Raw genomic sequence first — 11,288 nt, forward strand, 5'->3', positions numbered from 1 at the left:
GTGTCTGATGCCAGGCCAACACACGTCACTGACGTTGTCTGTTGGCTGGGTTCCATATGTTGCGATCCCTCTACGTGAGCGATACCATATGTGTAATTGTTGACGGTCTAAAACTCCCTACGGTGAGTCCGTGTCTTTCCCTTAGCAGAGCCAGCTCTGCTGTCACCTGTCAGATGAGTCTCCCCCTACCCAGGTGGAGACATCCCAGGGACTCCATATGCGTACTGCCCCACGGGCCAGTCCATATGTTTATTCTCCACGTAAACTCCTCCCCCATTGGGTAGGTAGTGGCCTCCGCAGCGTCCCCTATGGGTTCGCTTCCCCAGTGTAGTCTAGTTTACTTAGTGGGTATGTCGGAACAGCAGTAGACTCTCTTGGCGTACTGGAAGGGGTTTCGTAACTGTGGCGCTTTATTTGGGATCCCAATTCATCGGTCACTACTGACGTACGTCGAACGTGACCGACTGAAAGGGAACGTTTTGGTTACGTATGCAACCCTCGTTCCCTGAAGGAGGGAATGGAGACGTATGTCCCGTCGCCACAGTTTCTGTACCCTCGCTGTTGTGCGGACACCAGTTGTCCCCTCAGCGAAAAACAGATTGCAATTGAATCTGCTTCCTATTTATATACACCTGTCAGAGGCGGTGCACATTATGCAAATATTGCACGCCAATTCCATTGGCTTGTTTTAGTTCACTAGAAGCTGATAGGGCTCTCTAGCGATATCCCAATTCGTCGGTCACTACTGACGTACGTCTCTGTTCCCTCCTTCAGGGAACGAGGGTTACATACGTAACTGAGACGTTTTGGAGAATTTCTGACCCGCAAGACCCAACTAACGTTTGAAACCTTACAGATAATCTGGCCACTCAAACCATTCTTCTCTTTGTTCATGGTGTCAATAAACAACTGTTATTTCCTATTTTCTTATAGCCATTTCCTGATTTTGATGCTGAACAACCTTTTGTTGCATTACTGTATGCTAGAAATGTAGGAATATGGTCCGTGTTAAACTTCATATTTTAACCCCAGTGAAACAGGATTTTTATGAAACAAGTCATGGCTTGCTGCTTAAGTGTTCCTAATCCTTAAGCCATTGCTGTGTAGGCAAGTGCTCGGACATACGGTGCGTTTGCACTTTGGGGAACCCGAGACCCTTCTCAAGGTCCTTTCCTGGTCTAATTCCCTTCTCTTTAAAAAATACCAAAAATATACAAGATGAATGGGAACATACTTAACCAATTTTGATTTTATTGTTTAGAATTGACAAATGCTTGATCAATTCTTGAAATATACAGGGGACTCGAACTTCTGCCATGTTTTGGAGCCAAAGTAGTTTTCATTTTGCTTTTTTCTTGAAGCCTTACTTTCAGATCTTTGTGAATATTTTCAGTGAAAACTAAAAGGATAAATGGCAGATTTTTGCCCCCACCACAGCCCGTTTTGATATTTACCAAAGGTGCCAATATTTGTGAACAGTGTTGTATATTAGTGCAACTAAACCAATTCCACCCACTATGTTTCTTACAATGGATATAAAAAGTCTACACACCCTTTTAACATTTCCAACTGGGTATGTAGACTTTTTATATTCATTGTAAGGAACATGGGTTTCATTGCACTAATATACAGCACCATTCACAAATATGAATAAAAAAAAAATGAATATAAAACATTTGGAATAACTAACTGCATAAGTGTGCACAGAGGTGTGTAGACATTTTAGACTTGTTTGTTATCACTAAGATTAATACAATGGAACTCATGTATTATATATATATATATATATATATATATATATATATACATAATATAAATATATATATACAGTTGCAAGAAAAAGTATGTGAACCACTTGCAGAATCTGTGAAAATTTTAACAAAATAAGAGGGATCATACAAAATGCATGTTATTTTTTGTTTAGTACTGTCCCGAGTAAGATATTTTACATAAAAGATGTTTACATATAATCCATAAGACAAAAAAATATCTGAATTTATTAAAATGACCCAGTTCAAAAGTTTGTGAACCATTGATTCTTAATACTGTGTGTGGTTACCTGGATGATCTACGACTGTTTTTTTTGTTGTGTGATAGTTGTTCATGAGTCCCTTGTTTATTCTGAGCAGTTAAACTGAGCTCTGTTCTTCAGAAAAAATCTCCAGGTCCCAAACATTCTTCGGTTTTCCACCATCTTTTGCATATTTGAACCCTTTCCAGCAGTGACTGTATGATTTTGAGATCCGTCTTTTCACACTGAAGACAATTGAGGGACTCAAACTCAACTATTAAAAAAGGTTCAAACATTCACTGATGCTCCAGAAGGAAACATGATTCATTAAGAGCCTTGGCGGTGAAAACTTTTGAACAGGATGAAGAGGTCCAAATTTTCTTATTTCACTTGAATATCATTTTTTTTTTCATTTAGTACTGCCCTTTGGAAGCAACAGAAGATACCTGCATGTTTCCCGGAAGACAAATGAAATACAATTTACCTTGATCTTCAAATTCCAAATGTTTTCACCCCCCCCATCTATTAATGCATATTTTTCTGGAGCATCAGTGAATGTTTGAGAGCTCAGTTTAACTGCTCAGGACAAACAAGAGACTTATGAACAACTATCACAAAACAAACAACAACAACAACAACAACAACAAAAAACAGTTAATCTCAAAAAACAGATCATCCAGGAAACCACACACAGTATTAAGAATCCATGGTTCACATACTTATGAATGGGGTTATTTTAATAAGTTCAGTTATTTTTTTGTCTTGTGGATTATATGTAAACTGTCACAGACACATCAGGTTCCACCATCCACCAACCACAGCGCACTCAATCACCCGAGTACTGATCATCACTGCAATCATCAGCACCATAAAGCACCCACACTCACACACAGTCTTTGTCCGGTCTCGTTTGCAATACAATCCTCTGTATGCTTACCTTAAGGACTCCAAACGCCATACTTACCTGCTCCAGTCGTCTCCTCCATCTCCTGTTCTCCTCGTGTGCCTACCTGCCTGTGTGTGTGAGTGTCTCCGCCATCATCCTCCAACGCCAATCTGCATCCGCATCCGAAAAACACCATAAGGACAGTATCACATTCCCTTCATCATTCAAGAACTGCTTTATCATCTCTCCATATACGATTTGCTCTGCTGTTTCATCAATAAACCTACCTGTATTGCTTTTACGTCTGCCTCCGTGTCTCTGTTGTAACATAAACATCTTTTATGTAAAATATCTTACTCAGGACAGTACTAAATAAAAAATAACATGCATTTTGTATTATCTCCCTTATTTTGTTAAAATTATTAACATTTTCACAGATTCTGCAAGTGGTTCACATACTTTTTCTCACATATGAATTATGTACCATATAATGTAACATTCATGTATTATATAACATGAAAATTCACTTGTATTCATACATAATTTTTAATTTTTTTCACACACATTAAAACAAAGTCAAACATGATAATAGATCCCAAACATTGGTTGTTCTCTCACATATATTCATGTGGTATATATTCAATGCATGGCAACACTTGAGTTGCGTTCCATATGACGCACTGTACACTATTCACTTATACACTATGCACTATGTAGGCCTACAAATTCACGTAGTGCTTGAATTGTATAAGGTTATTTTGTCATTTAACAACAGAGTCTGATACCCCCTCCACCTCCGCTATGTAATTAAAGCTGCGAAAGTTGAGTGCATGAAGTGTCCAACATTCCACACTTTGTTTTTTTCCGTTAATTTAGTGCATCAACTGAGTATTTAAAATGTACTTGCATTATTTATACTTAAAAACATCATAGAATAGTGCATAAGTACACAAATTGAGATGCACCTCTGGATTCACATTCCATTATTCTGTTATGACTGAACACCTGTACATTCCATGATGTCACAATGAACAGTACCTGTACATTTACACAGTCAATTTTATTCCAGTTGTTTTTTGGCTAGTATATTTCGAGCACTGACAAACAGTCTTGGTCTCTTGTTAACAACAAACATACTATGGGAATAATAATGTGCAAAGTAATGCCATTGTGCTGCCGGGTAAGTAGCCTATACCTGACCTAAATCACCAAGTATTCTTAACTACTCAATCTTCATAATTGGTTGGAACTCACAAAGAAATATCTAGGTCATATTTCACCTTAAAAAAAGAAAATTTATTTTTAGGACCATTATTATTATTTTTTTAGATACATTTACTCATTACTGTAATACATGTATGAATATTATCCTGTACAGACATTTTAAACTCAGACTTATTTTCTGAAAACAAATACTACAATGATGTAGTTTTTTGTCATCTACAATGATGAAGTTTTGTAAGTTTCATCTTTTTGCTTTGTATCAATACCGGACCTTCTGTTTTTGCTGTCAGCTGCTCTCATTTCTTTGCAGCCTAATATTGATGATTCAGATCCAGCAGATTACCATGTTGCAGCACCTAAGCCAAAGCCTGTATTTGGTGTCTCCCTTCAAAAACTGAGGGACACGGGACAGATGCGGCAGGGAGTTCCTGTGGTGCTCATACAGATGCTGGAGTTTTTGGAACAATATGGTAAGAGGTGTGCTTTTGAAAGTGCTCCTCTCAGATTAGTTACTTATATGTCAAATGTATGTTGAGATTATGTGTATAATTTCTATTTGAGGTCTCCATCAGAGTGAATTGTTCCATGCCAGTGGATCAGAGGCACAGCGCGATGCGTTGAGGGAAAGTCTGGATCGTGGTGAGGTTCAGACTTTTTGCAGCGATGATGTCCATGCCGTGGCCTCTCTGGTGATTCTCTTCCTGAGAGAACTGCCACATGGACTCATCCCAGACAGGGACGCCAAACGGCTCTTGAGAGTCTATACAAGTACGTTCACACTCAAGAATATTCTTATTATCTCACGAAGATTTCTGCAACACATGCAAATCTGACCAAATCTGTTTTGATTCTCTGATTAACCTGCAGAAACTAAGGGGAAGGTTTTAAACCTCGAACATGCAAAGAAAGTCCTGGGCAGTTATGCACCTGAAACCTTCAACATCCTGTCCCTGCTCATCCACTTCCTGTCCCGTGTCAATGCCCAATATCATGTCAACCACATGTCATCGGAGGACTTGTCAGAAGTTTTTGGACCCTGCATTTTTCAGTGAGTGTTTATATGTGTATATTATGCTGTTTTGCACTTGTCAATTAAATGAGGAAGAAAATAAGATTTTTTTTCTAAAAAATTGTTGTGAGTCGAGCCAAAATTGGCCTTTTAAAATATAGATATAGGCCTATGCTGCTGTTTGTTGACATAAACAGCCCTTATGAAAACCCACCATGAACATCTTTATTTTCGGTAACACTTTACAATAAGTAGTCTCCTTAGTTAACATTAGTTAATGAATTAACTAGTATTAACTTACAACTTAAAATGGGCAATACATTTGTTACAGTATTTATTAATCTTTGGTAATGCTAGTCCATTAAATAGTATTAACGGTCACAGTCACACTATATTAGGTGTCTGTGTCTTTAACTACTATGTACTTGCATCAAAAAACATATAAATATATAATAATTATTGTGTTGATATATTGAAATATGAAATATATTGTGCTACTATCAGTGGCGTAACTTTGTTTTAAAAAGTGGGTGGGACAGGAATGTGTATGTGGGGGGGTATTGTAATTGTATTATTACAATAATAATAATATGATATTAAAATTAATATGATAGTTTCTTCCTTACATCTGCTATAATACAAATGTCTCGAAAGTATGTATGTTAATAAATACGTGGATCCGCTGTTGGAAAAAGATAGTTCTGATGGACTGGAGGCAATATTTTCGTTTAGCATGCAAGAGATTCTGTGTTCGAATCCAACCACGTATGATTTTTTTTTTCTCTCATTAAAACCAAAGATGTTCGTCAGTGATTGTATATCAAGATCAGGGACACGTTTATTTGTATTTTGTTTTGTGATTCAACGTAACGAATAGAGAGTCTCTGCAACAGTTAAGCGATAGATTGAAGCGCTCGTCCGTGTGAACACTGCGCAGTGTGCACGAGCGCCAAGAGAACACTGTTGCGCCTCTGATAACAGCAACAACGAGCACTCAACATGATTTCAAAAACAACACATCCCAGCGCCAGATCGCCTATTATTAACACAAATTGATAATCAACTAGAGGTGTTTCTTTTGTATTAGATATACGCGAGATCAGGGCCGGCCCGAGGCATAAGCGAACTAAGCGGCTGCTTGGGGCCCCCTGGCCAATAGGGGGCCCCCCATTCGTGTTTTTTTTTTTTTTTTACAATTAAATAACTTAAACAAGTGATATAAATGAATGAATGAATGAATACGAATGAATAAATAAATAATTCGAGACAAGAAAATTCTGATTTGCCGACAACTGCTGCTGTGTCTGCTAGCGTTTGAGTCATGCGCAATTGCGCATAGACACCTCGCGTACATTGACAATTTGCGCCGGCGCGCAAGTGCACGTCACTGTAATAAATGTTATAATGATAAGCCATGTCACAAAAAAGGATGTATCCCTCTGGTGCCGAAAAAAGAAAGAAGAAAAAGACAGAGGAGGAGAAAAAAGAGCAAGATAAAGGTATGTTTGCATAATTATTTACAGAATGTTTTGTGCAGCAGCACAAATTGTGCTCATGTCACTTGAGGTAGCAGCTAGTCATGACTCATGATCTTATATAAGCCATCACCAGAGCTAACGTTAAATCGCATTATTAATATACATTTATCTAGGTGTATTTCACGTATTGATTATAGATATCAGTTTAAGTTGAAAGGGATGCCATATTTCTTTATTTCTTTATTATTTATTTATTAATATGGTGGCGAGTGATGTAGCAGTGCTATCCTCGGTAACACTTTAGAATAATGGTCTGTCAATAATAAGTAACTATGCAGGAAGTAGTGCAGGACTAATGAGTAGATCTACATTAACACTTGAGCTACTACTATTAACTAATATAGAAACAAGCTTAACTAATCAGTAAGTAATATCAAATTTAGGACAAAGTTCCTTATTAGCTAATCAATAATTAGAGAATGACATTGGCATCAATAATAACTAATAGGTAACTATGAGAAATTATAAAGAATTACTAATTAATTACTAATCACAACATTAAAGTGTTTGAGATGTGAGCAATTGTCTTTTTTTACTCTCAGTGTGGTCATAAAATGCATCATTAATTACTCAAGTGTTACCTAGTCACTATGCAGGAACTACTAGTGATCAGGACCATTATTTTAAAGTGAAAAACATGTTTTTCACTTTAAAATAATGGTGCAGACCACTAGTAGTTAATCTCAACATCGTCATAAAATGCATCGCTAATTAATCAAGTACCTAGTCATTTTCTTCAAGAACTACTAGTGATCAGGACCATTATTTTAAAGTGAAAAACATGTTTTTCAGTTTAAAATAATGGTTCGTGATCAGTAGTAGTTCCTGCATAGTGACTAGCTAACACTTGAGTAATTAATGATGCATTTTATGATTATATTCAAAGTAAAAATTATGACTGATTACATCTCAGACACATGCTAATGTTCTTTACAATTTGTCCATTAGTTAATAGTTATTAATGATGGTAATATCATTAGGTAATTACTGATTAGTTAATAAGGAACTATCTTCTAAATTTGATATTACTTACTGATTAGTTAAACTTGATTCTATAGTAGTAGCTGAAGTGTTAATGTAGATCTACTCATTAGTCCTGCATTACTTCCTGCATAGATGTTTGTCTATTTTGGTTTTATTTAAAAGATTGCACATTTAATGCACATTTGCATTTGCTAATTATTTATTTCATGTTTTGTGACAGTTTGTATACAGAAGTTTAAGAATAAAGTATTTTAAGTATCGATTTTTTTATTATTTATTTTGTATTAATACATAACCTCACTGTATTCATTTATAATGTAACATTATAGTGTGACATTTCTGTCAATAATCTTCAACCACAGGTGACTTCACGTGGTGGGAGGGGGGCCCCCAAATCAAGTGCTGCTTAGGGCCCCCAAGAGGCTCGGGCCGGCACTGCGCGAGATGCCGCGAGATGTTTCAAATTAAGTTGTTACTATTAGGCCCCGTGTCCACCAGAGCGTTTTTTCCAGCTGCTAGCGTACTTTTTCAATTGTTTTCAATGGGAGCGCCGCGTTTTATAAACGCCAGGAGCGCAAAGAGGCGCTGAGCGTCTTTTTCACGCTCAAGCGCTGAGAGCTGGGCGTTTTTTACTGGTCGCCTCGAGTTGAAGAATGTTCAACTTTGAGTAAAACGCTGCGCTCATCACTGTCACTTTTTAGCCAGCCGTCCAATCAGAGTGGAGGAGGGGCGGGACAAATACTACACCGGCCAACCGTCACAACATTCTTGCTGTACAACAACAAAAAACAAACAGAGAACGGAACAAAATGGATGAGGAATTAATATTGCTGCTCTCCGAAAATACATAGCAAAGTAATTTCACATTGTGTTTACATTTTAAGTCTGAAACAAATTACCTGCAAAATCAGTTATAAGTAACAGTGCCGCGGATATTCCGTATCATAGCAACAAAGCGTCTCAACGGAAAAAAACGCTGCGCTGCAGAAGCGCTCTCAAGCGCTCACAGACGGGCGTTTTAAGCAGAGCGCCTAGCGTTTTCAGCTGGCTAAAAACGCTCTGGTGGACACACGGCCTTAAGGTGGATACGGGTGAGGTTAGGGACGTTTTTGGTGGTATGGGTAGGTTTAAGGGTGGGTTAACGTGTAAAAGATGGGTCGACAGTGTAACTATAGATGTATTTACATAAATTAATTACAGATATAATTACATGCAGGTAGTTTTTAAATATTAGTACAACATAAAACATTTATGTACACAATAAGTGCATTGTATCAAATGATTGATTTATATGTTACTACACAGTAGTTAAAGACTAGCCTGGGTACCAGCCCGAACCCCGCCCACAACATTTTTTGGACGGGAAGTTCGGTCTGGACTCGATCCATTGTGGAGTAATTATGCTCGGCTCCCAGAAGGCCGAGCCAATCAAATTGCCAGGGCGGGCTTTAATCGATGATGGACAGGCTATCTGCGGTTACGTAACCACCCACGTCATCAAAGAGCGCTTGGGTTGAATTGGTTTTCACCAACGATGACTGTAGCTGGAGAAGTAAGATGTTTAGATTCCGCTATCACGTCTGTAATAAAAGAAATCGACAGCGCATTAATTTTAAAAGACTAACAAAGAACCGCAATCAAGGCATTTGTCGATGGGAAAGATGTGTTTGCCGTCCTTCCAACGGGATTCGGCAAAAGTTTAAGTACAAGTTCAACATACCTCACTTACTGCGTTGCTCTGATTGGTTGTAGGTCTATCCAATTGAGTGCAGAGTTTTTTTTTTTTTACTGGTTCGGTTAAGACACGCCCCATAATTCAAGTGCAATGGAGCAGTATCAGACTCACATTCTGCCTAGAATATGAGTATGACGAAGTCAGGCTAGTTAAAGACACTAAATATAAGACAAGTGGGATTTTAATAATAATTTAGTACATTGAAATTAACATTAACTAAGATTAATAAATGATTTGAAAGTATTTTTATTGTTAGTTCACTTTGTTTTAAAGTGTTACCTCATTTCCTGTGTTTGCAGTGTTCCTGACAGCCGCATCAAGCTAGTAGAACAGGAGCTGTGTAATTATCTTACACAGCACCTAATAGACAGCGTCACATTCCTGCTACCGAACATGTACCCTCCCAAACCCCGCTGTGACGTGCTCTCTACAGGGGACTGCGCTCCACCACCATCTTCTGCTGGTAGCACATCAATGGTCCCATCCAGTCTGAGTGTGGGCGGAGCCAAAAGGACAAAATTCTCTGTCTCATACATCAGGTATGAACTCAGCAGCTGAGCTATCTGGTTAAATTTTATTATAATATGTTATCCAAATGTCAGCAGGAACTTGGCGAGATGTCTTTGCAGGAAGTGAATCCTCTTCGCTCTCGCTTATAGATTCTATATGGTTCTATTCTACTGGTTCTTGTATGCAAAGACTCATGATTATCTCTCTTCTTTCAGGTCAAAGGGCTGTTGCGGAAGAAAATGTGTAGGACCATAATGCAAATAAGCAGTTCTGCAATACTGCTGTTCACCACAGACTCCACGCTTCACAGCTCCCTCCGGATCCCCTGGGAGAAACAAAGGCACGATCAGACTCAGATAAGCCACTCAAGACTTTCCCACTCCCTGCCCGCTTACCTGGACTGTCCTCTTGCCTGTGCTGTCTTCATCATTACAAATAAACCTGCTGTCATGTACACTTACCTCTGTGTCCACTGTCTATCTGTTGACACATATAGAGACACGAATCATATAAAGTACTAAAGAGAGATAAATGCTAAGAAATCAGTATATAAGAAGAAATCAGTATATAAAAAGGAAAAAAATAGACTCTTGTATAATGATTTTTATATATAAAATTATGGTGTATATATTTATACCCCCCCCCCCCCCCACCCCCCACCGGTGGTTGTTGGTGATTTACCACCACGGTAGTAAAAATTTGCCACCGTCACAGCCCTATTTTTCTCCAAAACACATTGGCCACAATTATTGGCACCCATAGAATTTTTTACGAGTAAAATATCTCTGAAGTATATTCCCATTCATATTTACACTTTTTAGCACATCAGGGTGACTAGGAGCATGAAATTGGAGTGTACAAATATGTGTAAACACAAAGGCCGAATTCCCTTAATCATTCATCACAATGAGTAAAACCAAAGAATATAGTTCTGATGTGCAGCAAAAGATTGTTGAGCTTCACAAAATAGAAAGTGGCCATAAGAAAAAAGCTAAAGCACTGAAAATCCCCATTTTCCATCAGGGCAATAATTAAGAAGTTCCAATCAACTAAAGATGTTACAAATCTGCCTGGAAGAGGACGTGTGTCTAAATCGCCCGAATGCGCGGTGAAGAGGAAAGTTTGAGAGGCCAAAGACTCTCCAAGGATCACAGCTGGAGAATTGCAGAGATTAGTTGAGTCTTGAGTCTCAGAAAGCCTAAAAAAAATGTCTAACAGCACCTACATCCCCACAAATTGTTCAGGAGGGTTTCAAGAAAAATCCTCTGCTCTCATCCAGAAACAATCTCCAGCAATATTCAGCTGTCAGACATGACTGGAACTTCAAACAGGACCGGCTTCTATGGTCAGATAAAACTAAAAAAAGAGCTTTTTGGCAGCAAACCCACCAG

At 38.2% G+C, this 11,288-nt stretch overlaps 1 protein-coding gene across 1 annotated transcript; it reads left to right on the forward strand.

Annotated features, from left to right (window-relative positions):
- The first annotated feature begins 3,921 nt into the window (after positions 1 to 3,921).
- Positions 3,922 to 10,357, forward strand: LOC125260987 (protein FAM13A-like). Its single transcript, XM_048179525.1, has 6 exons — positions 3,922 to 4,077; positions 4,432 to 4,591; positions 4,683 to 4,889; positions 4,989 to 5,169; positions 9,687 to 9,926; positions 10,113 to 10,357. The coding sequence occupies exons 1-6, from the start codon at positions 4,036 to 4,038 to the stop codon at positions 10,150 to 10,152; spliced, it is 870 nt and encodes a 289-aa protein (XP_048035482.1). The 5' UTR covers positions 3,922 to 4,035; the 3' UTR covers positions 10,153 to 10,357.
- Positions 10,358 to 11,288: the final 931 nt, after the last annotated feature.

This window comes from Megalobrama amblycephala, unplaced genomic scaffold, assembly GCF_018812025.1.
Source record: "Megalobrama amblycephala isolate DHTTF-2021 unplaced genomic scaffold, ASM1881202v1 scaffold230, whole genome shotgun sequence".
NCBI classification, from domain to species: Eukaryota; Metazoa; Chordata; class Actinopteri; order Cypriniformes; family Xenocyprididae; genus Megalobrama; species Megalobrama amblycephala.